Source organism: Sinocyclocheilus grahami, unplaced genomic scaffold (genome assembly GCF_001515645.1).
Source record: "Sinocyclocheilus grahami isolate Dianchi unplaced genomic scaffold, SAMN03320097.WGS_v1.1 scaffold771.1, whole genome shotgun sequence".
NCBI classification, from domain to species: domain Eukaryota; kingdom Metazoa; phylum Chordata; class Actinopteri; order Cypriniformes; family Cyprinidae; genus Sinocyclocheilus; species Sinocyclocheilus grahami.
This window is the reverse complement of record NW_015505950.1, coordinates 310,802-338,312: the sequence shown is the minus strand read 5'-3', so window position 1 is coordinate 338,312 and position 27,511 is coordinate 310,802. Positions and strand designations below refer to the sequence as shown.

Here is a 27,511-nt window from a genome sequence, read left to right as displayed (position 1 = left end):
CCCTTGCGTCATAATAGTGATCCTTGACCAGTTCAATTACTTCATCATAGACAAACACTCTGACCATCCGCGTCCATGACACATGCGTGCTGCCCCGATGCTCATTTTTGCCCTCAATGCGATAGTATGGCAAACTGCTGCCACAGGCCTAAAAGTGTCAAGGATTACCAACTGATGTCTACTTATTATATAATAAACAGAAAGCCATAGAAATGATAGAGTAGGGGTAGCCAACCTTGCCGTTGGAGAGCTACATCTTGGAGAGTTGAGCTCCAACCCAGTCAAGCACACCTGAACCAGCTAATCAAGATGTTCAGGGTTACTAGAAAATTACAGCATAGGCAAGTGTGTTGAAGCAAGGTTGGAACTGAAGTCTGCAGGATGGTAGCTCTCCAGGAGCAAAGTTGCTTAACCCTGCATTGGAGAACGACTAACCTCAGAGAGAACATAAGTGCAGGTTCCTTGAAAGTGAAAAACCTGATAGTCAAAGGTGTAGTAGTGAGGATCACCAGAGATGGTACAGGTTTGCCGTTGAATGTTCTGGCAAGAGTATTGGAAGGCTGCTGGACGGCAGGCTTGGGAGTAACTGCAGGGCTCGTGGCTACACTGGAGGCCACTGCTGGTGCAGGTGCATCTCTGCTGGCAGGTGGCATCACTCCAGAAAGAGTCTTCAAGCTGCACTGGGATACCTACAAAACAGCAGTTTCACATAACTTTCAACTCAAAATTACTGGATGTTAAGGGAATAAATAAAAGCACTTCAGGAGAATAGCAAAACCATTACCATTAAACTGACAACCCCGTGATCCATGATCTGTTCTGAAAGCCCATCTGCCTGGCACATTGACATTGCTGCTGTATGTCAAGTTTGTGATGTTATTTGAGAATGATCCAGGAATTGAGAAATGGTATCTGGAGTTGATGGTGTCATAACCAGCCTGTGATAAATTATGATAAAACACTTTCAGCATCTTATTTAAATAGTCTTCTAAATCTCTATATTTTATTTACCATGTTGTACACACCTGTACATAAACTTTTGGAGCAATTGTTCCATAATTCATCAAAACAAATGTGTAATGGCCATCTGAAATCAAAACCACTTGGAAAGATGTTTCCTGGAAAAAGACCATTGTAAAAGTGCTAGTCAGTGCAAGTTTTCCAGATGTCACAATAATCATCAGAATCAGAATCAGAATGAGATCAGATCAGAATGAGATATATGATCAGAATCATATAATGTATTGCAACGACAAGAAGATTAAACAAAATCAAGCGGGGATTCTTACTGTTCCTGAGAGAGGGAAATATGCAACTCTGTCCCATGTTGCTACAAAGACCCAAGTAGCAGAGAAGCTCAGTTCAGGAAAGTATTGGTTAATGTCTTGTGTGGCCTCTGTAAGAACACTGCCAGACGTGTACTGACGATATGAAATAACACCATTGCCCCGGTTATCAATATCTATCCAGAATGGAGCGATGAGGTCTATTTCACCATAACCTGGGAACTGGTATGGAGTGTAGCTGTGAAATGGTCCATTAAAAGTCAAGTGTCCATTGTTGTTGACCTGAAACAGATAAAGACGTCTCAACACACACATTTTCTTTTAAAATATGTAAGATTCAGTGTGGCAAGATTCATGTGGGATCAGGGACATCATTAACTATGAAATAGGCTACAAGACTATTAATGAAACCGTAATATTTAAATTAATTTTTATACTTAAAATAAGTACATAAACATAAGTAACATAAATAATAAATGCAAGTAATCATTATTTTCTGATTTATTTCATTCATGTACACAGACTTACATATATTTGACTATATGTCTGTCCAAAAAATATGAAATGGTGCAGAAAATAGATCACAGATGAACTCCCATCATCAGAACGATCATTCACTATGTCTCCAGCTCCAAATGGATAAAACACAGCTGTCGAAATTCATGAATTTACATTTAATGTTTATTATTATTCAGTTATTTATTTTTCCAAATTGTTTCAAAAATACCTGGGGGGATTGGTCCGGTGGTGGTCATGTTAATGGTGCTCTCCTCTACAAAAGAGAATTTTTTTTTTTTTTCAATTTCACATTACATGCCAAATCTGATATCACTGAAGTGTGCAATAATGACTTTTTCTCCGCTTTTTCACCAACTTTGCTTCTGGAAGTATTTTTCCTATTTATTTTTACCATTAATTTTCTCCATAAAGATTTGAAAGAGTTCTTAAATAAAAAATAAATAAATAAATAAAATGAACCAAGCTAACATCCTCTGAGACAACATTACAAAGAAATGTTTTTTAAAAAAGATAATAAATAAATAAAAGAGAGAAAAAAAGGCTTGTAAGATGTTATTAGTAAACAAATTCATGCCATCACTGATATAACATGACTTCTTTTTATTTATGATGTTTTTTTTTCTCTGCATTTTTAAAAAATACCTGAGGGAAGGCTTGATCTGGTGGTGCTGATGTATGTGGGGCTCTCATCTGCACAGAGAAAATAACATGAAAAAGACATTAATTACATTAGTTACATTAATTGGCAATTCTGATATCCCTATTCAGCGCAACGCTGTGGCACAATCCACTCTAAAGTGAATGTTTAGCTGATGCAACAAAGAAAAGTTAACATAAGAGATATCAAACACATGTACTGACCATAGCAGCCACGTAGTCCATTTCTGACTGTACACTCCATCGTCGATGGGCATGATGAATCAGAGCAGCGCAAATCATTTGGAGCAAAACATTCACAGAGTTGGGAACATTCTTCATTCCAGAATTGATTGCCAACCTATGAAATTATACCACAAAATAATAAACTTTACATTTCCAGAACAGAGTATATACACAAGTTGTTTTAGTATTGATATGCTACAAACAAGGCTCCGATCTTGTGAAATCGAATAAAGCTTTGTCTAAACAGAGTTTCAGTCCTCACATTAAAGTAGAATCCGTTAAGCAAGCAGCCACATTGCTCCACTGGGACACAGAGTCCTCCACTCCTCACCAACCCATCATCACAGAAACATCCCTCTGAGCATGTGTGTTCACAACTAGCATCAATGTTGCTGGCACAAGTATGACCACAGTCTGTGCCACACAACTCATAGTGGCTGTTCTCTGGGCAGGTTATGACTGGAAATGTAACATTTGTATTTATGTCAAGCCTGTCTTAAAAATGTATTCTATTTTTTGAAGTTAATTACACACTAACGGAAATTATCTCACTCACCACAGGATGCGCTTTCTCTCCAGGGGTAGATAACGGCATTGTTAGATTGACAGGCACTCGCATAGGTTTGGATCGAGCGACACAGGACATCATTATGGTTTCCAGAAAGGCAAACATCGAACACACAGTCATCAAAGTAGGCTTGAGGATCGACATAAACATGGCAGAAACTAAAGGGGCCCTCTCTGGACCTGATGATGTCACACAGGGAACGGGAGGTTGTCTGATCCTGGCACAAAGGGCAATGGTTTCCACACCCATCATTGCATGGCAGCTCGTCCTCAACCTTCCAACTTGCTCCAAACTGGTCTGCTGAGCGCACCAGAGCACCTGAAGGAGTCATGAAGTCATCATTACTCTGGCCGTTGAAGTTTCCACAGATGCCACACGTAACACCACCGTAGTCCGCTGGTACGATGATGTCCACCGCCCAGGAGCCACTATAACCAACGCTCAAACCAAAGTCAGTTGATACAAATATGTACTGTGCGCTGGAGTACACAGACACCCGTCCAGAGTCAAGCAGGATGGGGAGATTTCTGGTCTCTCCATCAACCTGATTGAAAAGAGAATAAAACAATAGCTTGTTTTAAAGCTAAGCAGGCAATATTGCTGATACATGACTAAATACAAAAAGGCTTGAAAACAAGCGCACTTCTGGGTGTGTTCTCCCAAGTAATACCAGAGTGAAATTGTTTGAAGTGTTGATTTGTTGTAGATCATGGCATCATAACAATCACACAAAATTGTCATTAATATTTATGTTTTTATCTATCACCTATAATGCTTGATTACCTCAACAGTAAACTGACGGTTCATGTCCAGTGACATGTGCACAAGATGCCCAGAGACATTGACAAAAATTTCAACAGTAATTGACACTGGGAGTCCATGCCATGCCTCGTTCCTTGCATCCACCTGGAAGTGCGGAAGCCCAGTAGTGTCATTACATACTGTGGCTAGCACATAGCGGCATGTGCCCTGGAAGTCAAAGTAGGATTTATCAAAAGACATGTAGTGGGGGTCTCCTGAAGCAGAGCAACGAGCGTGCGGCCGAGGATGGCAGCCGTACTCGCCATCCAACACATGGCAGACCTCCACCTCACTGCAAGAAGATGGTGTGCAATGAACATTTCCAGTGATTCCATCACAAACACACAAGAACTGGCACTCTTCACCATGCCAGAACGTCTCTCCAGCCTGCCGATAACGCCCAGAGTGGTAGCAACCACAACCCACGGGAGGCACACAACGATCTCCATTCAACACATTTCCGTCATTACACTGGCATCCCTCCTGGCACTGCAATGCGCACTGAAATGGAAAGGAGAGGCTGGGGCAGGATGCAGGACAGGATGTGCCACATACAACATAATGGGAATTTGCTGGACAGCTGGGATCTGGAATTACAAAAGCATAATGACAATGGTAGAAAATATAAGCAAATTTCAGCTTCATGAAATCCAGTTGTAGATCAGCAGATCCAACACGTAATGCTTACCACAGTGGGTGGCAATCCTCCACTCTTCTACTGCAATGCCATTCTGTTGGCAAAGTAGAGTGTAACCTCGCAGAGCCTCACATAGAGCCTCTCTGGCACCTTGTGTCTGTTCCAGCAGCTGAACGCAATCTGCAATCCGTTGCTGAGGATCTATTGCTCTGCTGCACTCAACAAATGGTCCATCATGCTTGGCCATGATACTACAATGTTCAATGAACTGGCTGCTGTTCTGATAATGTCCTGTTTCCCAGCTGTCATTTGGGTCCTCACAGTGAGCTGATAGGGAACCATCACGCCAGCTGTCCGCAAACAGCTGAGTGTCATTTAACAGGACAGCATCTGGAGTATAAAACTCATCGGCAATGTCCCCATTCAAGTTCCCACACAGACCTCCAAGTGTGCCACTATATGTGCTTGGTGCCGTAATTCGGACAATGTGTGGCCAGTCAGCTCTTACAGTCACCCCAAAGTTTGTTTCCAAAACAAAACCTCTCACACTGCTGTGATAAATGCGGATTTGACCAGAGCCAACACTGATAGGCAGACCGACCATCTGTCCATCCACCTGAAAAGATTGATAAACAGTGTCAGGAGACCTTCCATCTAGCATATGAATAAAAAAAATGCAATTATGCTCTTGGACTGAGTAATAGCTTAGTGATTTATTATTTTGCCTTACCTTTACATTGCTGCCCTCTCCCATTTCGATGGTGACCTGAATTCCTTCTGCTTCAAACTTCAGAACCCTGGAAAAGTCTTGAAGGCCTCTGGGTACTTTTTCCACCGTCAACACAAAGTGTGGTAGTAAGGATGGCCCCATCACCCTAGTAAGGGTCAGTCCGCATGCTCCGGAGTATCTGAAACTTTGTCCATCGAAGGTGTGATATGACCCGAGGTCTTCAACCGAGCAGGTAGCATAACCGGTGGGTCTGCAGCCTCTCACACCCTCATGGACTCCACACACCTCTGCTGGACCACACTGGTGCTGATGGCAGGTCATCGACATGCTGCTGCACACACACTGTCTCCCACAGTCCCCATCCAACACCACTGACTGTCCTTCAGCGTAATAGAAGCCCTCAAAGATGCAGCCACAGTTTGCTTCAGGCACACACTCTCCAGCACTCAGGATGTAACCAGGATCACAGATACAGCTTTCCTGACTGGGCAAGGGACAGTTCATTGGGGCAGATGGATTACTGCAAGTTGCAGGACAACCTGTTCCTTGAGGCTCAAAATGACTGTGTACAGGGCATTGAATTTCTGAAAATATAGAAATAAAATAAAGAATATGCAGCAAGAATATGCGGTCTGAGATTACATTTTTCTAATCATCCATCTCAACAAGATACCTACCACAGAAGCCCTGCTGTCTCCACTGACCAAGTTGTACACCCTGCTGTTGGCACTGAGTAGCATACACATTGAGAGCCTGGCATAGAATGGGCTGGTACCCTCCTCCCAAGCAAAGATCATACACACAGTTCTCTATGTACGTCTGTGGCGCATGCATAGGGTGGCAATCAGCAAAAGGGCCGACAACATCTTCTAGGATTCCACAGTGGTTGCTGTCACTGTACAAAGTCATTTCATCTGTGGTACAAACAGCACAAGCCAGACCTGTGCACCTGACATTATGGCATTCAGGATCTGTGTCACTTTGTACCTTCCAGCTGTTAGCAAAGTCCACATCTGAGCTCAAGATCTCACCACTGGGTGAACAAAAGTCATCTTCAGGGTGCAGGTTAAAGTTTCCACACAGACCACAGGTTGAATTAAAATAGTCATATGGTACAGAGATGCTGACGTAGCTGTATGCATCATATGTAACAAGAAGACCAAAGTCTGTGCTGATGGCCAAGGAAAAACCTGACCGATAGACCTGGATGGAGCCATTGCGGAGGGTGAATGGCGTTGCTGCAAAGCTTCCATTAACCTGGACAATTTCAGAAAAAGACGGAATTAGAATAATAAGCAGAAGGCTGATTACAAGTGACAATTAAAGCAAATTGTCATACTAACCCTCGCTTCATAATAGTGATCCTTGACCAGTTCAATTACTTCATCATAGACAAAAACTCTGACCATCCGTGTCCATGACACATGCGTGCTGCCCCGATGCTCATTTTTGCCCTCAATGCGATAATATGGCAAACCATTGCCACAAGCCTGAAATAAAACTTCAAGGATTACTAGTTGATTCATACAAAAAAATGAATAGAAACCCATATAAATTATAGAGAAAGGCTAACCTCAGATAGAACATAAGTGCAGGTCCCTTGAAAGTGAAAAACCTGATAGTCAAAGGTGTAGTAGTGAGGATCACCAGAGATGGTACAGGTTTGCCGTTGAATGTTCTGGCAAGAGTATTGGAAGGCTGCTGGACGGCAGGCTTGGGAGTAACTGCAGGGCTCGTGGCTACACTGGAGGCCACTGCTGGTGCAGGTGCATCTCTGCTGGCAGGTGGCATCACTCCAGAAAGAGTCTTCAAGCTGCACTGGAACACCTACAATAAAGTATTGTTTCACATTGCTTAGAACTCAATATTGTTGTATGTTAGGAGATCAAACACCAAAAACTATTTTTAACAAGATTTTTGTTAAAGGTTTACCAATAAGCTAAAGTGAAATGAAAAGTGTCTATTGAGGGTTACTTCAAATAGCAAATAATTTAATTAGTTTAAGAGGACAGAAAAACCATACCATAAAACTGACAACCCTGTGATCCATGATCTGTTCTGAAGACCCATCTGCCTGGCACATTGACATTGCTGCTGTATGTTAAGCTTGTGATGTTATACTGTAGTGATCCAGTAATTGAAAAGTGGTATGTAGAGCTGATGGTGTCATAACCAGCCTACAATAAGTGACCAAAAGAAAATGTAAGTTTCTATTTCAGTTAGTAAATTGGAATAGTTTCAACTAGTCACGTCAGTGCACACCTGTACATATCGTTGAGTTGGAGCAATTGTTCCATAATTAAACAAAACAAATGAGAAATGCCCATCTGAAATCAACACCACCTGGAAAGATGTTTCCTGAAAAATACAAATTTAAAAAATCATGTGCTGGCCAACACAAGCTTGCTAAAAATCACAAAACGCAGTAATCATACAATGTGCATTATTTTACTCTATGGTGGGTTACATCAATTTTAATTTTTATAATATCAAATACGATATTAAAAAAGAACAGGATTTTACAAAGCCAGATTGGATTTCTTACGGTTCCTGAATATGGATAGTATGCAACTCTGTCCCATGTTGCAACAAAGACCCAAGTAGCAGAAAAACTCAAATCAGTGAAGTATTGGTTAATGTCTTGTGTGGCCTCTGTAAGAACACTGCCAGAGGAGTACTGACGATATGAAATAAATCCATTGCCCCGGTTATCAATATCTGTCCAGAATGGAGCGATGAGGTCTTCTCCACCATAACCTGGGAACTGGTATGGAAAGTAACTGTACCATGGCCAATCAAAAGTCAAGTATCCATTGTTGTTGATCTGAAATAAAGGATTATAATATGCACAACACTTTTAATAATAATAAATCCAACACAGCCATCATTTACTATCCTAAACGTTATATGGTACAGGTTAAGAGTTACAAATAGATTAAAGCAGTGGTTTTCAAAACTCTCCATGAAGTATCCCCAGCTTTGCATATGTTGTATGTCGCCTTATATCTGACAAACCCACTTCAGGTCTTGCAGTCTCCACTAATGAGCTGATGAGTTTAATCGGGTGTGATAGATGAGGGAGACATATGCAGGGCTGGGGGTACTTCAGGACAGGTTTGAGAACCACTGGCTAAAGTGTTGAACTACTAAAGTGTTGAAACTTGCTATATTAATGAGGGAGCAAAACTATTTAGATCATTCAAAAGTTAAATCACTTGTAACTCAGTATGAGTGCCATGGTGACTTAAACAAAATAATACCAGATTCACTTACATACAATTGGTTATATGTCTCTCCAAAAAATCTAAAGGGTTGCAGAAGGGAAATCACTGGTGAAATCCCATCATCAGAACGATCATTCTCTGTGTCGCCAGCTCCAAATGGATAAAATGGTCCTGCAACAGTGGTATAGCCAGAAAAATATGGTGTACTGTATGGTATACTGTTTTTTGGGTATAAAGCTCACATACCACATATATCACAGCACATAGCAATAAGGTATAAAATACTATTTGGCTACTAATGTTTCAATGTTCTGTTACGATGTGATGTCAGTTACGTTATTTTTGTTTAAATTGTTAAAATACCTGAGGAAATATTTGATCTTGTTGTTGTATGTGGGACATTAACTTCTGTGAAGAAAAATATAAGCAAACTGTAAAATATATGTATGCATGAAACACTTTTCAAACAAAAATATGAAGTACTTATGCTCTACCTGCACAATATGCAGAGCAGAATGTTGGCCTGACAAACTCATACACATAATAGTTTCCTGGACAAGCTTTGACTTGTATGGGATGAGATTTGTGACCACAGCAGTCATTCCATGTGGAACCGCACACTTGCCGAGTGACCACTCCATCTTCTAGCTGTGGGTGAGGGCCGTTGAGCCACAGTGGGGAAGGAGTGCCACACATGCCAGAACCAACACATGAATCTGGCATCTGGACACTCTGACCATTGTAGAACAACCTGTACCAGCCATTCCAGTTGTAATTATAATCACATATTCCATAGTGATAATATTTATCGTAGTGTGGGCTGATGGTGGCTCTCTGGGGTTCATCTAGACTGTTATAATTGTAGCAAGGGTCAGCACTTGGAGTGGTGAAAGCAACTGTTTTAGGAAAAGTAAAAAGGTGTTAAGATTTTTTCAAAAACAAACACAAATCCTTTTCATTGTAAATACATTATTCTTTAGCAAGTCTGTAAATGCAGTCGTTACATCAAAGCTCAAAATTTAGCTCATAATAAGCATGTAACAGATGTAGAAGAATTACTGTACCTGCACAATATGTAGGGGCTGGGATCAATACATTTGGCCTTTTAATTTTGTAGACATAATAATTTCCAGGACAAGCTTTGACTTGAATGGGGTCTGATCTGTAGTAACTGCACTGGTCATTAACAGAGCCGTAGACTTCACGAGTAATAACTCCATCTTCTATCTCAGGATGAGGGCCACCAAGCCACAGAGAACTATAACCTCCACATAACATGTAACTGAAACACCACTCAGGCATCTGAGCACTCGATCCATCAATGAAGAGTCGATACCAGCCATGCCATTCAACTAGAGTGTCATCATGTGCATATTGATACCAGAGATTGAGTGTGCTTCTCCACGAGTTGTCAAGAATGTTGTAGTCATAGCACGGATCAAAATCTGTGTTGATAGCAGCTGATAAGACAGAAATCGGAAAAATAAATAAATGAATTCATAAGGCAATGTTCATGTTAGCAGTCAAAAGTCTATCTGAGCTACTTTGTACTGCATGCCATTAGCTCTTTATTATAAACCGAGAATTTTTTTTTTAAATAACCAATATCTTTCTAACAGTATATGTAACAAATGCTGTAATTAATTATTTTCAAACATTTTACTAAATGTCTTAAAAACAAGATTTCATATGTATTATCCTTTGAACTAAGATGAAATATTATTTTGACTGTAAAAAACCTACTCATGCTGGACCCCATAAATGTAGCTGGACTTGTAGAGGAAAAAGTTGTTGATATAGTGCTGGCATCTGAAAGAGGGAATTTTAAGAGACTGATCAAACAATATAAAGGTTTTGAATAAAAAAAGTGCTACAGAATAATTTTACCTGTGCAGTATCCTGAACAATAAAATGAATGTGGCTTTACAAGTTCATAGACATAGTAATCGCCTGGGCAGGCTTTGACTCTGATGGGTGTTGATTTAAAATTACAGCAGCTGTAATATCTGCCTCCACAGACCTCCATTGTCACCACTCCATCCTCAATCTGAGGGTGAGGACCATTGAGCCACAGACTGCTATATGTGTTACAGCTGCCATCAGCAACACAGCTCTCTTGCATTCGAATGTCCATTCCATTGTAAAAAAGTCGGTACCAGCCGTTCCAGGAGAAATTTTCATCACAAATGTAAAGTCCAGTTTCATTTGTGGCTCGCCAGGGACGATCCAGATTTTCATAGTTGTAACAAGGATCATTACTGATGTTATTGAAAGCAACTGATATGGAGAAAAAAAAAGGTTGTTAGTGAAATCGCTGTTTAAATGCTGTATTACAGGGTCATTTATATAACTTGATGCATAATAACGACATCTCATGACTGTGTGTGTCTAGTCTAACTGGTTAAAGCATCCATGACCATATAAAAGTTTAACATTGTTACTACCTGTGCATATTATATAAATGTATTGGTATATCAATGTTGAGCTGTAACAAAGAGTAAATCTTTCATATAGGGGATTAATAAAATCATCCATAAAGAACACAAGTTAAAACTGCACCTGCGCAGTACGTAGGCATAGGGATTGACATGTTAGGTTTGACGAGTTTATAGACGTAGTAATCTCCTGGACAGGCTTTGATTTCAATGGAGGTGGATTTATAATAGCCACAATGGTGGGCGCTCCACCACCACCACCACCACGCCCAAGACGACGACCCCAAGACTTCACGGGTCACCACCCCATCCTCAGGTTTTGGATGAGAGCCATTGAGATAAAGTCCAACTTCACCACCACATCCTGTGAAACTCGTACACCACTCAGAGAGCTGAGCACTCTCTCCATTCAAATACAGCCGATACCAGCCATTCCATTCAACAAATCTGTCATCATTGTAATAAGATTGGTAGAAGTTTGTGCGCAAGTCTCTCCAGCCATCATCAAGAACATTGTAACCAGAGCATGGGTCAGAGCTGGGAGTTGGGGCTTTACGAGAAGAGGGTCAAGAGAAAAAAAAGTTACAAAAAAGGTAGTTTTTTTTTTCCCTTAAAAAGTTTCCATAATGTTCCAATATGGTCATTAAATGTGAGGATGGTGGTTTGTACATTTTAAATTATTTTATCCATAAATTTTCCCTAGACACATATTGATTCAAACCCGTATTGCATTATAAAAATCTGGCTATACATTCAGCCCAAAAATAGATCAATACAAGACAAAGCAAATTACATTCTGAAATAGACAGTGGCATGATTAATTATAGTTCAAAAAACTAAACAGACAATTTAAGAGCAAATGCGAATGTTCTTACCTGCACAGTAGGTCCCAGAGCAGAAATTTGGTTGAACAAACTCATAGACGTAGTAATTTCCTGGGCAGGCTTTCACTTTAATGGGATTGGATTGGAAATAGCAGCAGTCATTGCCCCAGTGACCACAGATATTTCGGGTGACCACTCCATCCTCGACTTGTGGATGTTGACCATTTAGCCACAGTGGGGCGTGAGTGCTACATCTATACTGATCAACACACGTGTCTGGCATCTGACCACTCTGGCCACCAATGAAGAGACGATACCAGCCATTCCAGTTGACATGAGCATCACACATTATGAAGGAGGAATGCTGATTGCTAGTGGATCGCCAAGAATCATCAAGCACAGTGTAGTTATAGCAGGGGTCAAAAGGAATAGTTTCTGCTGTGGAAACATTAGCAATATAAATGGATCATTTGCTAAATAAACCGAGTTACTAAACATTTCTTTTTAGGTCAATATTTGTTTAATTTTAATTTACCTACAAATGGAGCTTCATTAAAACGTTTTGTCTACTTAATTTGAACATTTTCTTGTTGAGCTACCTGGTACAGATTGAATTTATACATAGCTAAAAAAAAATTGTAAGCATAGTGGAGCATAGTGTACATAGAGAACTAATTTTATTACCCAAGAGCATACATTTGGATTACTAATTCATTCAATATAAAATAGCAAAAATACATTTCATGAAAAAGATATCTAGAAAAAAAAAATTCTAGAACATGAGTGAAACAGTTAAAAAATTTGTTTTTTTTTACCTGGGGTTGTAACAGACAAAGTACTGAATTCTGTGGGTGGAATTGTCACTGTTGTTTCAGATGTTGTTGTAGATGCAAGGTTGGTAACATCTGTAAAGTAAAAATGATACTTTTAACTGTCAAAAATTGTACAACCTAAAATATCAAAAGCAAAAACAAAGCATGTTTAAAAAAAAACTTTAAAAAAAACTACCTGCACAGTAAGATGCACAGAATGTTGGCCTGACAAACTCATACACATAATAGTTTCCTGGACACGCTTTGACTTGTATTGGATGAGATTTATAACCACAGACGTCATTCCAAGTGGAACCACAGACTTGTCGTGTGACCATTCCATCTTCTAGCTCTGGGTGAGGGCCGTTGAGCCACAGTGGGTGAGGAGTACCACACATGTCAGAACCAACACTTGACTCAGGCATCTGGACACTCTGACCATAGTAGAAGAGCCTGTACCAGCCGTTCCAGTTGACATTATAATCACACATGTAATTGTTGTAATAATTGTCAGTGGCTCTCCAGGGGTCGTCCAGACTGGTGTAGTCATAGCAGGGATCAGTATTTGGAGTGTTAAATAAAACTATAGTGAAAATATAAAGAGTAAATGCATTTAAGATGTTTAAATCCATTTAAAAATCAACAAATCTATAAGTGTAGTTTTAAATGAAAGGTGACAATACAATTTATGGTATGACTGTACCTGCACAATATACAGGCAGTGGGATTGATGGTTTTGGCCTTAAAAGTCTGTAGACATAGACATTTCCAGGACAAGCTTTGACTTGGATGGGGTTGGATGTGTAGGAACTGCACTGATCATTAACAGAGCCATATCTTTTTTAATAAATCTGCAAAAATGTCAACAATTCTGTGTTTTTCTGTCAATATGGGGTGCTGTGTGTACATTAATGAGGAAAAAAAATTAACTTAAATGATTTTAGCAAATGGCTGCAATATAACGAAGAGTGAAAAATGTAAGGGGGTCTGAATACTTTCCGTACCCACTGTATGTATGTACAGTATGTGTGTGTGTGTGTGTGTGTATTTGATATAATATATATTTGATATATATTACACACACACACACATGTATACACACATATTTTAAATAAATAAATAAATATATATATATATATATGTACAAATATGGCATTATGGGTTGAACAATAAAAAAAATATATATTTTTCTGTGACAACAGGAAATCTTTTTGAAAGTAAAACATTATTAAAATATATAAGGTTATTATTATTATTATTATTTGTTTGCAAATTGTTTAGCTGTTTAAGTATTCTTTGTTATTGTTAGTTTAAAAAAAATTATGTCAGAGGACAAAGAACATTAAATTACCAGTTGGGGTGGTGTGTGGCGTTACATCTGTATATCTGATATTCGTCACTTCTGTGAAGTTTTGGATGAATATTAGTTAAGTACAAAAACACACTTATACAAGTTTGAATGTAAATATATTTACCTGAGCAGTATGCCACATTGCAGAACACTGGGTTCATGAACTCATACACATAATAATTTCCTGGGCAGGCTTTCACTTTCATAGGATTAAACACATAATTGCAGCAGTCATCGTTCCAGTGGCCACAGACATGACGGGTGACCACTCCATCCTCGACTCGTGGATGCTGACCATTTAGCCACAGTGGGGCAACAGTGCCACAGCTAAACTGATTAACACATGTTTCTGGCATCTGAGCATCTTGGCCTGCAATGAAGAGACGATACCAGCCATCCCAATTAACACTAGCATCACAATTGTATGAATTGTGATTGTCTGTGGCTCTCCAAGGATCATCCAGGGCTGTGTAGTTGTAGCAGGGGTCAATGCGGAAAGCCTCTGTTACAAATAACAACAACACACACACACACACACACACACACAAAAGGTTTAAGTGTAAAGATTTTGTAAACCTACAATACATTTCAGTACAGTACATGTTAATTCAGTAAAATGAAATATGAATGCATAAATATTGTGTAGCTCAACATGAAAGTCAGCAAAGAAACTAGTACTGCATTTGCAAATTTCAAACATTGTTTTATCTAGTGTCTTAACATTTCCTGTCAAAACGTCAAGTCAGTAGAGGGCATAGCATACTACATTACCAGCCAAAGTTGTCTCTGGAGTGAAAGTAGGAATGCTGATGCTATTGTTGCTAACATCTGTAAAACAAAATTAAATGACTTAATTAATAAACAGCAAAAAGTATTTATTACATAGTACAAAAGGCACATGTTGATGTATTTACCTCAACGGTATGCAAAAAAGCAAACTCATAAATGTAATGCATAACGTGGGTGAATGCAGATATGTTTACCTGCACAGTAGGTCCCATAGCAGAAACTTGGGCTAACAAACTCATAGACGTAGTAATTGTCTGGGCAGGCTTTCACTCTAATTGGATTTGACTGGAAACCACAGCAGTTATTCCACCAGTGACCGCAGACATCTCGAGTCACCACTCCATCCTCAATTCGTGGATGTGGACCGTTTAGCCAAAGTGGAGCATGAGTGCCACAGCTTAGCCGATCAACACATGTGTCTGGCATCTGAACGCTCTGGCCATGAATGAAGAGACGATACCAGCCCACCCAGCTGACATAAGCGTCACACATTAAATTGAAGGTATATCGATTGTCTGTGGCTCTCCAAGGATCGTCCAGCACAGTGTAGCTATAGCAGGGGTCAAAGTGGAGGGCTGTGAAAACATATTTAAAAATATATATTAATTCATATTATCTTTTTTTTTTACTCTTGTGGTGTGAAATCAACCTAGAAATGGAGCTTAAAAAGATTTTTCCAGACTCCCCTATAAATTATATCTGAAGTCTTTGATTATACATGGCAAATTGTAAAGCTTCTATTTATTGAGAAGAAGAAAAAAAACAGCTGACAGCCAATGAGCTTACCTAAAAATAAAACCTAATTACACAACATACCTGTGTCTGTGACAGGCGGAGTAATGGATTCTGGGGGTATGACTGCCACTGTTGCTGTAGGTGATGTTGTAGATGTTGGGCTGCTGAGGCTTGAGACATCTGGTGCCGGGAAAATTTTTTTGTTTTACATCAAAGTCCATCATTTTCAAACATAAGCAAAAAGAATAAAAATTCCAAACCAAAGCATGTACGTGATGCAAACATGTTTACCTGCACAGTAAGATGAACACAATAGTGGCCTGACAAACTCATACACATAATAGTTTCCTGTACAAGCTTTGACTCGTATGGGATGAGATTTGTAATCACAGCAGTCATTCCATGTGGAACCGCACACTTGCCGAGTGACCACTCCATCTTCCAGCTGTGGGTGAGGGCCGTTGAGCCAAAGTGGTTTGTCTGTGCCACACATGCCAGAACCAACACATGAATCTGGCATCTGGACACTCTGACCATAGTAGAAGAGCCTGTACCAGCCGTTCCAGTTGACATTATAATCACACACGTAATTGTTGTAATAATTGTCAGTGGCTCGCCAAGGGTCGTCCAGACTGGTGTAGTCATAGCAGGGATCAGTATTTGGAGTGCTGAATGGAACTATAGTGAAAATATAAAGAGTGGATTATAGCTATTGTGGATTAAGCATGTTCAAGCCTACATGAGTAATACCTTTTAGCATTTACAGCTCTGTAAATAGTTTTCATATGAGAGGTGACTATAATTCTGTAAGTTATGAAGGAGAATAACTGTACCTGCACAATATACAGGCACTGGGATCGATGGCTTTGGACTTTCAAGCTTGTAGACATAGTAATTTCCAGGACAAGCTTTGACTTGGATGGGGTCAGATATGTAGTAACTGCACTGGTCATTAACAGAGCCATAGACTTCACGAGTAACGACTCCCTCTTCTATCTCAGGATGAGGGTCACCAAGCCACAGAGAACTATAACCTCCACATGACATATAACTGAAACACCACTCAGGCATCTGAGCACTCGATCCATTAATGAAGAGTCGATACCAGCCATGCCATTCAACTAGTGTGTCATCATTTCCAGACATGTATCCATATTGATACCAGTAATTGAGTGTGCTTCTCCAGTATTCATCAAGAATGTTGTAGTTGTGGCATGGGTCATAATCTGTGTCGATGGCAGCTGACGAGACCAAAAGAAAGAAGTCATATGTCTTTTGAAACCCTGACATTTTGTTTTGGTATCAGTTACACAACATGTAAAAACTTCTGAACAGAACAGAGATGTGCACATTTTTCTTATTTTGCATAAATATCATATTTTTTTTCATTTAGTACTGCCCTTCAGAGTCTAGAGAAGATAGTTACATGTTTCCCAGAAGACAAAATAAGTTAAATTTACCCTGTTCCTCAAATTCAAAAAGTTCTTAATGCATTGTGTTTCCTTCTGGAGCATCAGTGAGCATTTTAACCTTCTGTAATAGTTGCATATGAGTCCCTCAGCTGTCCTCAGTGTGAAAAGATGGATCTCAAAATCACACAGTCATTGTTGGAAAGGGTTCAAATAAACAAAAATGCTGGAAAACCAAAGAATTTGTGGGACCTGAAGGATTTTTCTGAAGAACAGCAGGCAGTTTCACTGTTCAGGACAAACAAGGGACTCGTGAACAACTATCATTAAGAATCAAGGGGATGTAAACTTTTGAACGGGGTCATATTTATAAATTCAACTATTATTTTCTCTTGTGGACTATATGTAAACATCTTTTATGTGAAATATCTTATTCAGGTTAGTACTAAATGAACAATAACATGCATTTTGTATGATCCCTCTTATTTTGGTACAATAATTAACATTTTGCAGATTCTGAAAGGGGGACGTAAACGTTTGACCTCAACTGTATATATGAACATTTGATGAACACTTTTGGTACGGTCTCACGACCCTAAAAAGGCCAGTTCACACCAAGCACTATCATTATAATGATTTCTGTATTAGTGTCTATTCTACACTTAATGGACAATTAAATTTTTTATATACTCATAAAATTTTATAAAATTACTCATTTTATATAAACATGAATAAAATACAGCTGTAAACATAACTGCGGCACAAACTTCAAATGGATTTTGATGGGCTGCCAATGTTCCTCAGGTGGGTGGGGAAAAAAATCTACATTATGAAATCTGCATCATTGTCATTATTGCCATAGTTGTGGTCTGAACCTCTAACCTGTTAAGAGTTAGAACAATTTTTTCTCAGATGAAAAAAAGTCAACCTTGACGTTTCTAATTCTGTGGAACATAAAAAATATTTTGAGATACACCTCGGTGTATTTGTCCATACAATGTAAAATGTACTAAATTGATTTGGTTTGGTTCAATTTCAATGTCTGCGATTCATTATTTAATTAGCAACCTACACATGGAAAGGCTGGATCCACTAAACGTAGATGGAGTTGAAGTGGAACTTGTCTGGGATATTGTGCTGATATCTAAAAAGGGAAAAAAATTCACTTTTAATTAAATTTGTGAACTAATTTTTATTAAAGAAAAAAAAACAATTAAAAAAGCTAGAAAAACAGTACCTGTGCAGTATCCTGAGCACCCATACTGTGGATTCACAAGTTCATAGACATAGTAATCGCCTGGGCAAGCTTTGACTCTGATTGGTGTAGATTCGAAATAGCAGCAGTCATACAATGTGCTAGCACAGACCTCCATGATGACCTCTCCATCCTCTATCTGAGGGTGAGATCCATTGAGCCACAGACTGTGATCTGTGTTACAGTTGCCTGCGTTCACACAGCGTTCTGGCATTCGGATGTCCATTCCATTGTAGAAAAGTCGGTACCAGCCGTTCCAGTCAAAATATTCATCACAAACGTAAAATCCAGCTTCATCTGTGGCTCTCCAGGTATGATCCAGAGATTCATAGTTGTAACAAGGATCATTGCTGCTGAAAGCAACTGTCATGAAGAAAAGGGTTGTTAGCGAAAGAGCAACGTGTGTTGAGTGTCCATCTAGTTCTACAGTACACTACAGTTCAAAAGTTTGTCAAGTGGGTTTTTAAGAAATTTATACTTTTACTCAGCAAGGATGCATTAAATTAAGAAGTGACAAAAAGACATGATACAAACAATAAATGCTGCTCTTTTGTTAATCAATCTTGAAAAAAAGGCATCATCGATTCCACAAAAATATTAAGCAGCACAACAGTTTTCAATATTGATCAAAATAAAGGTTTCTTGAGCAGCAAATCAGCATATTAGAATGATTTCTGAAGGATCATGTGACATTGAAGACTGGCGTTATGACCGCTGAAAATTCAGCTGTGGTCACAGAAAAAAGAACATTTTAAAACATATTAAAATAGAAAACAGTTCATTTGTAATATTTCACAGTATAACTGCATTTTTTATCAAATAAATTCAGCTTAAGCATAAAATACTTCTTTCAAAAATCTAACTGCCCTCAAACTTTTGAATGGTAGTGTACATATATAATTTCATGCATGTCATACAAAAGGTTTTATTTTCTATACACACACACAAACACACTCTCGCAACTCACACACTGTTAATTATTAGTATATTTTTAACATTAAAACACCTAAAACAACACTTAATTTCAACATATTCTCTGCTGATTCAGATATGCAAAGCATTTTGGGAACTAAAGAAAATCCATTGCCCAAGCAGTTTCAATTCAATAAAAATAATTTGTGTTCAGACTACATGAATGATAAACTTCAGTTTTACACAATGAACAGAATAAAATGAGTTATGACCAAATGTTCAGCAAGTCTGTTGCTTTAATTCCTTTTAATTAAGTAAATGTGGATGAAAAACACTGATGGAAAAACAAACAAAGGTTACACTTTATTTCGATAGTCCACTTTATACATTCTACTAACTATAAGTAACTTCAGAGTAGACTGTTAGGGTAGGTTTAGGGTTAGTAGAATAAGTTGACAAAGAAAGTGTTAGAAGATATTAAGCAGACAGTCTACTAATACTCTACTAACTGCTAGTTGACATGTAGTTGCAAAGTTACTTACTGTTAATAGAATGTCTAAAGTGGACTATCGAAATAAAGTGTTACCCAAACGAATACAATATTGATAGAAATCAAGTCGTGTTATGATCAAAAGATAATATGATCCGAGCAGTTCAAAGCATACTTGAAGGAAACGAATGACTCATGAATGACTCAGACACATGACAGCATTAACCTTTTCTAAATGAAGATATTCTGGGAACTAACGATCTTTTATAATGTCTTTGAGAGGTGCAGTACATTCCAGTTTTACATTCCAAACACATTTTTGTTTGTTGCAGTGCAAATGCAGATTGCTAAAAAGCAGTAAATTATGGCAAAATGTTTGCAACACATTTTATATTATTAAAAGTAACGAATTGGAAGAAGAAGAAATTAAGGATCATTATAAATCATGATAAAGTGGACCCTATTTTAATAAAACTCTTACCGTTAATCAACAGGAGTTGTGATGCACACAATGAGATTAGAAACCTCATTGTGGCAGACTGCTCTTGGGGAACGCCAAAGTGTCAAAGTGATCTGTAACGAAAAATGTGCACAAGTAAATAAATATGCACATGTATTTATTTATGTACATAACTACATAACATACAGCGGATAAAATAGGCTAAGTATTAAACACGTCACCATTTTTCTAAAGGTGCTTTTGACATGAAATGTTCACCAGATGTCGGTAACAACACAAGTAATCCATACATACAAAGAAAACAAATAAGTTCAGAAATTAAGTTATGTGTAATAAAATGGAATGACACAGGGAAAAAATACTGAACTACTGAACTTTATTTAATACTTTGTACAAAAGCCTTTGTTGGTAATGGCAGCTTCAAGACGCCTGCTGTTTTGAGAAACTATAGTCGCATGCATTGCTCAGGTGTGATTTTGGCCCATTCTTCCACACAAACAGTCTTCAAATCTCGAAGGTTCTGTGGTCCTCTTCTGTGAACTCTGATCTGCAGTTCTTATTTTCTATTGGATTCAAGTCAGGTGATTGGCTGGGCCATTATTGCAGCTTTATTTTCTTTCTCCGAAACCAATTTCAGAGAGTTTCTTTGGCTGTGTTTGCGATCACTGTCTTGCTGAAATGTCCACCCTTGTTTCATCTTCATCATCCTGGTAGGTGTTGGGACTGAACCAGCTAATATTAATTTCTTCTGACAAGGGACATAATTGCTTTCTGGGTTAATATCACCATAGTGATATTAAAACTCTTATTTTTTATTAAATAAAAATATAATTTTTATAACCAAATGATCAATACACTCAAATGGAGTAATCTCTTATTTAATAAAATATTAATAGGAGAATATATATTTTTTACATTTTATGATTTAACAATATTCTACTATCATTCAAATTTAATGAGCAGTGCATGGGACATAGAAAAATAACATGCATCCTCTTACACAAAATATATATGTAAAAAAGTAAAAACTTAACAAAAAATGACTATAAAAGGGTGTGTTATATTAGGCCAGGGGTAGGCAAGTTCGGTCCTAGAGAGCCGCAGTCCTGCAGAGTTCAGCTCCAACCCTGAAAACAAAACTCACCTGCCTATAGCCTTAGTAATACTGTTAAGTTATTATTGAGTTTTGCACAGGACACCAAAAGGCACCCTACAGTGATATTGACCCTTCTAATTATTTGTTTTGTTTTCTTTGTATGTATGGATTACTTGGGTTGTTACCGACATCTGGTGAAAACTTCATGTCAACAGCACCTTTAGAAATATATTTACTGAGAAAAATGGTGATGTGTTCAATACTTATTTTACCCGCTGTACAAACAAACAAACAATACATGCACACTAAATAGTATTTGGAGTATTTGGACACTCACGATAAATAAAATGTGTAAATATATTTGCATTTTATGACAAAACATAAAAAGAAGTGGCATTTTTAGAAAATATAAGCAGAGTAGAGTTCAAAATATGAAGCAATACATATTCAAAATGAGGACAAGTCAAATTTTTGGAATGTGCAAATTTTTTGCATTTGTTTTGTTTTGTGGTGACTTGATTGCAACTGACTTGGTACATCTATAGCAAGCCACCAAGACCAATTAGTTAAACACAATTGATAAAGTAGCTCAGAAAAGTAAAATTATTTCATTGAAAATCTCTCATAAATGTATTGTATTTCCATTAAACAACTTCTATTATAATAGTCAATAGTTGCTTTGTCTTCTTATATTTGCACTCCTAAATGGTGAGAAGCAACATGGAATTGTTAAGGTTATTGTGTAAAATATTTAAGATGTTAATTTGCAGTGCAGAAGATGCTTTAAAAGGCTTTGTTGTGTATTTTTTATAAAAATTGCAACTAGTATTCCACAATCCCTGAGATTACCTCCAGAACAAATTATTAAAAATGTTCATGTAGACAAAATAAGATATAAAATCACAAAACTAATATGCATAACAAAAGCATTTGATTTAAAGTATAGAGTCAGATGGCATGAATGAAAAAGTAAGTTCACCTGAGATGAAATGCTGCTGCAGAGCAAATCACGGGTGATTCTCTCCCCAACAGTTCAACCAGAACACAGTGATGCTGAACAGCACATCTCAATCTTATATATTATCGATAAAGCTGGGCGGACCATGACTGGAACAAAAGCACTTTCTCAAACTCAGCCTTAAACCAGTTTGTCCATTCATTCCATGCTTGGCATGTTATGTCATCGACCTGCCATTTAATGGTTTTACTTCCTTGTGTGCATATATAGATTTGCTTTAGACATGTGTCCCAAACACCATACGCTATTACAGAATACTATACACTATGTACTCAACCATCTAGTTTATGACTTTTATAAGGTTATTTTGTCTATTGTCTTTAATCTTTGTCTTTATTTTGTCTTAAGGTTATTGTAACTTTAAAAAATTATCCTTAGATTAGTACTTGCCCTAGTAATTATTCACAATATACACTGAACAAAATTATAAACGCAACACTTGTTTTTGCCCCCATTTTTCATGAGCTGAACTCAAAGATCTAAGACTTTTTCTATGTACACAAAAGGCCTATTTCTCTCAAATATGGTTCACAAATCTAAATCTAAAATCTAGTCTAAATCTGTGTTAGTGAGCACTTCTCCTTTGCCGAGATAATCCATCCACCTCACAGGTGTGGCATATCAAGATGCTGATTAGACAGCATGATTATTGCACAGGTGTGCCTTAGGCTGGCCACAATAAAAGGCAACTCTAAAATGTGCAGTTTTACTGTATTGGGGGGTCCGAAAACCAGTCAGTATCTGGTGTGACCACCATTTGCCTCACGCAGTGCATCACATCTCCTTCTCATAGAGTTGATCAGGTTGTTGATTGTGGCCTGTGGAATGTTGGTCCACTCATTCCCTACTCACCGGACATGCAATAACTGGGATGTTTTCAGCTTCCAGGAATTGTGTACAGATCCTTGCAACAATGAGCCTCAGGATCTCGTCACGGTATCTCTGTGCATTCAAAATGCCATCAATAAAATGCACCCGTGTTCGTTGTCCATAACATACGCCTGCCCATACCATAACCCCACCATGGGCCACTCGATCCACAACGTTGACATCAGCAAACCGCTCACCCACACAACGCCATACACGCTGTCTGCCATCTGCCCTGTACAGTGAAAACCGGGATTCATCTGTGAAGAGAACGCCTCTCCAAAGTGCCAGACGCCATCGAATGTGAGCATTTGCCCACTCAAGTCGGTTACGACGACGAACTGCAGTCAGGTTGAGACCCCGATGAGGACGATAAGCATGCAGATGAGCTTCCCTGAGACGGTTTCTGACAGTTTGTGCAGAAATTCTTTGGTTATGCAAACCGATTGTTACAGCAGCGGTGGCTGGTCTCAGACGATCTTGGAGATGAAGATGCTGGATGTGGAGGTCCTGGGCTGGTGTGGTTACACGTGGTCTGCAGTTGTGAGGCCGGTTGGATGTACTGCCAAATTCTCTGAAACGCCTTCAGAGACAGCTTATGGTAGAGAAATGAACATTCAATTCACGGGCAACAGCTCTGGTGGACATTCCTGCAGTCAGCATGCCAATTGCACGCTCCCTCAAAACTTGCGACATCTGTGGCATTGTGCTGTGTGATAAAACTGCACACTTTAGAGTGGCCTTTTATTGTGGCCAGCCTAAGGCACACCTGTGCAATAATCATGCTGTCTAATCAGCATCTTGATATGCCACACCTGTGAGGTGGATGGATTATCGCGGCAAAGGAGAAGTGCTCACTAACACAGATTTAGACAGATTTGTGAACAATATTTGAGAGAAATAGACCTTTAGTGTACATAGAAAAAGTCTTAGATCTTTGAGTTCAGCTCATGAAAAATGGGGGCAAAAACAAAAGTGTTGCATTTATAATTTTGTTCAGTGTAAATTAGCAAGATGAATGAAGTCTTGTGAGTTTGGAATGAAACGAGAGTGAATAAATTAAGATATAATTTTCATTTTTGAATGAACTAACCCAATAAGTAATAAGGAATAGTCACCCAAAATACCCATTAAATATGAATCCTCAAAGATTAATTAAAGGCACAATATGCAAGTTTTCGCCGATAGAGGGCGTGTATTCAAAACAAACAAAGAAACAAAGACGTAGCTTGATGATGCCGTGACTGAGTGTGGAATCATGGGAGTTGTCGTCTTCATCCCCACAGCCGATGCAATCCAACGGGACTTGGGCAGAAGTCATGTTCATGAATGAGCTAATGTATTAAAGATTTATTAACGTCATAGTATGAAGCAGGGTGAGGCTGAAAGCCATCGAAAGCGAAATAAGGCCGCTGAACGAGTGTGACACACGGCTCAAAAGCAGCGGAGCTTTTATTATGCCACAGTCGAGCGTTTCTGCTCCTTCCGGTCGTGCTTATGTGGAGTAAAGCATCTCTGTTTTATCATACTAGATACATTTGAAAGTTCTGTTATAATGCTACTCTGTGCGGTCGTCACCTGTGTAATAAAACGCATAACATATTAAAGTGTCTTTGGTGTTTCCATGTTTTCTACAAAACAAAACCGGAATGTATGACGTCATTAGCAGGCAAAGCAAAATGACACTATAGACACGGTTCGTGTCATTAGTTAAAATTGCTTATTTCTCTGGATTTCTTCAAACATTCTTTGAAACACTTGGGATAATGCAAGTACACAAGTCAGCAAAATATATAACACTGTTCTAGTGATTTTTGGATATTTTAATAAAAAAAATCTTACATATTGTGCCTTTAAGGATTTTTTTCTTTAGATTTTTCTACATCTGTCAAATCTCTCTGCACACTACCTGAAATTAGTTCAGTTTAAGTCAAATTCAGCCTAAAGTTAAGTACAGTTGCATGATGGAGACTTTATTCTCTATTCACAAATAGAACATAGCAGTTGTAATGTACCATGTCAGAAATATGAAAATCCCAGAATATAAATGCATCTTTAAATACTGCAAGATATTTGCAAATTTTTGAATTTGATACAATTTCTAAAAATTTACTGTTTACTACCACCAAAAAGTTACTACTGTAAAATAATAAATTAATACGAGAACTTTTTTAAACGGTGTAAAAGGTTTTTTTAAGACAATTATGTAGTTTTATCTCATAGTGACTATACCTGTTAAGCTCCAAAAAGGACACAAAAGCACCACTGAAGTAGTCAATATGATTAGTAGACTGCGTTTCAAGTCATCTGAGGATTTGTGTAAGAAACAACGTGAAATTTCAGTAGTTGTTCACTGAAAATCTGCACTAATGTCAAATGTCACTGATGTAAATAACATTTAAAACCATCATGTTGCATTTTTTCTTAAATGACATATTTGTTGTTGTTTTTATAATGCTATTAAATAATTTTTATAATTATAGTTTTAAATAAAATAGTAATTATACTTTATTTTGTATTCAAAATTCCTCCAATGCAACTTGAGAAATGTGCATATTAGTTTTGGGTTTAACATGGTTGTAAAATGTCTGAACGATTCTCCAGCTGGGCCTGCACTTGCTGAAGCATGCACATTTTTGAGACAGCATTTATTTAAGTTTGCCCATGGTTATGATCCATAACATTAGTCATGGTCTAAAGCCCCTTATGTCTCTCCCCTGTCCTCTAAATTAAACAGAATCACGTAGTGGACAGCAAGGTAAACAGAAAACTAGAAATGTCTTGAAAGATTCAAAAATGACTGTTAAAATTGGTGTTCCAAAATGAGTTAGATGTCATGTACGATACACAGAGATATAAAGGTATATAGTCTTACATAACACTGTGACCCTTGTTATACTTTCACTGTAGTGCTTAAATATAAATCTATTGTGAACTGTACAGTTATAACCAAATCACTGTGGTGACATTTCTGAGACACCAATTTTCTGAGACGACTTGTGTTCAACATTACTAATGCCTATTCCACCATCTGCTACCAAATATATTTAGACCATAATGTGCTGTATTAAAATCTGCTGTTTTTTTTTTTGCAATAGGCTGAGTTCATTACTTCCAAAGAAAGAACATAAAATAAGAGACTTTTATTTGCTTGCCTCTCATACAATACATGGGTATATTTTCAGTCTGTGCACTAAAACCAGATACTAAATGTTGCTGTCAGAGCCCAGCATCTGGCATGGAGATAGACAACATGGCCGACAGCCTCTGCTATCTGTTGCCATATTTTTAATTCTAGCTGAACCTTGCATCAATGCCAGAAACATTTTTGATCAATATAACTAATTGTCACATTAATACGGCTCATTATCTGTTCTACTTGTTCTCAATGGTTTCAAATGTTCTTGTTGAAAGCTGTTGTGAAACACTGCCCCCTGTTCTACAAGCCCCTAAAAACAGGCTCTGTTAAATAACAAAAGGGCAGTCTGTAGTGTCTGCCTCTTCCTCAATGGAAATGTCAAGAAAATGCTCTCAGGGTCACGCCTCTCCACGCAAGAAGTCCCAGGGGGAGAAAAATCTCCCATAGACATTTTCAGTTACTTTTATTTTTCCACATAAAAGTATTTCTCATGTGCTTTATGCTTACTGGCATTCTTTGAATTCTTCATTGCATGGTTGTTCTAACCGAGAGATCAATTTGGTAGCAGAGGCAAACCATTCCATTCATCATATTTTCTTCTTCATTTCAAACTGAGTCAGTTTCACACATTTCACTCTTGCAGAGATGAATATTACAGAAAATCAGCAGGTACTACAGAATACTATTATGTTCTGTACACAGACCAGCACTCCATGAGCATATGAACACCATCTACTTGACTGGATGTAAATGATTTAGCACAGTGAATAGACTCACTTTGCCAACTGGTCTGAGATTGGGCAACTTGGTAGATTAGTAAAAGAAGGATATCAAGTGTTTTTCATGTGCTCTATTAAAGGGTCCAAAATGTGAAAAAGCACAAACTAAAATGGTGCCAGAACGTGTTTGTGGCTAATCTAGGATGATAATTAAGAAGTGATTATGTAACTGAATAAATCAGTAAACAGCAGGCTTTAGAATGTATTTTTCCCCCTCTGGAAAACCTCTTGGAATAATGCCTGGGTTCACGTAAGATGCTCTTCACCTCTCTGTTTATGAAACAAGGTTTAATCAATGCTGTACCCACGCATCTATTTACTCAATAGGCTACCTCAGTCACCCCACTATGTGCAAAATACAAAAGACTGTTAAATCAAAATGTTTGTGAAAAATTAGATTTAACAGACAATAAATTGAATTTTACTGTAAAATACAATAAAGAATTGTGTTTTTTGAAGTACAAAGTATGAATGATATAATTTACTGTGAAAA

The 27,511-nt window shown here is 38.1% G+C and overlaps 1 protein-coding gene across 1 annotated transcript in view; it reads right to left on the bottom strand.

The window, feature by feature from the left end:
- Positions 1-22,261, bottom strand: part of LOC107561407 (uncharacterized) — a 28,625-nt gene extending 6,364 nt beyond the window's left edge. The window contains exons 1-42 of the mRNA XM_016245850.1: positions 22,195-22,261; positions 20,141-20,232; positions 18,240-18,620; positions 18,075-18,146; positions 16,427-16,834; positions 15,885-16,271; positions 15,675-15,773; positions 15,053-15,433; positions 14,841-14,897; positions 14,194-14,571; positions 14,060-14,120; positions 13,422-13,528; positions 12,915-13,301; positions 12,722-12,811; positions 11,958-12,344; positions 11,207-11,632; positions 10,535-10,924; positions 10,391-10,456; positions 9,712-10,107; positions 9,142-9,543; positions 9,011-9,055; positions 8,697-8,818; positions 7,969-8,247; positions 7,686-7,781; positions 7,447-7,600; positions 6,997-7,250; positions 6,767-6,913; positions 6,101-6,680; positions 5,424-6,007; positions 4,745-5,309; positions 4,039-4,643; positions 3,244-3,799; positions 2,950-3,146; positions 2,667-2,802; positions 2,448-2,495; positions 2,014-2,058; positions 1,815-1,936; positions 1,290-1,568; positions 1,026-1,118; positions 785-938; positions 436-689; positions 2-148 (exon numbers count right to left, since the gene is read on the bottom strand). Coding sequence (XP_016101336.1) covers positions 2-148; positions 436-689; positions 785-938; positions 1,026-1,118; positions 1,290-1,568; positions 1,815-1,936; positions 2,014-2,058; positions 2,448-2,495; positions 2,667-2,802; positions 2,950-3,146; positions 3,244-3,799; positions 4,039-4,643; positions 4,745-5,309; positions 5,424-6,007; positions 6,101-6,680; positions 6,767-6,913; positions 6,997-7,250; positions 7,447-7,600; positions 7,686-7,781; positions 7,969-8,247; positions 8,697-8,818; positions 9,011-9,055; positions 9,142-9,543; positions 9,712-10,107; positions 10,391-10,456; positions 10,535-10,924; positions 11,207-11,632; positions 11,958-12,344; positions 12,722-12,811; positions 12,915-13,301; positions 13,422-13,528; positions 14,060-14,120; positions 14,194-14,571; positions 14,841-14,897; positions 15,053-15,433; positions 15,675-15,773; positions 15,885-16,271; positions 16,427-16,834; positions 18,075-18,146; positions 18,240-18,620; positions 20,141-20,189 — 10,386 coding nt within the window. The 5' untranslated portion in view covers positions 20,190-20,232; positions 22,195-22,261. The remainder of the gene's footprint in view (position 1; positions 149-435; positions 690-784; positions 939-1,025; positions 1,119-1,289; positions 1,569-1,814; positions 1,937-2,013; positions 2,059-2,447; positions 2,496-2,666; positions 2,803-2,949; positions 3,147-3,243; positions 3,800-4,038; positions 4,644-4,744; positions 5,310-5,423; positions 6,008-6,100; positions 6,681-6,766; positions 6,914-6,996; positions 7,251-7,446; positions 7,601-7,685; positions 7,782-7,968; positions 8,248-8,696; positions 8,819-9,010; positions 9,056-9,141; positions 9,544-9,711; positions 10,108-10,390; positions 10,457-10,534; positions 10,925-11,206; positions 11,633-11,957; positions 12,345-12,721; positions 12,812-12,914; positions 13,302-13,421; positions 13,529-14,059; positions 14,121-14,193; positions 14,572-14,840; positions 14,898-15,052; positions 15,434-15,674; positions 15,774-15,884; positions 16,272-16,426; positions 16,835-18,074; positions 18,147-18,239; positions 18,621-20,140; positions 20,233-22,194) is intronic.
- Positions 22,262-27,511: the final 5,250 nt, after the last annotated feature.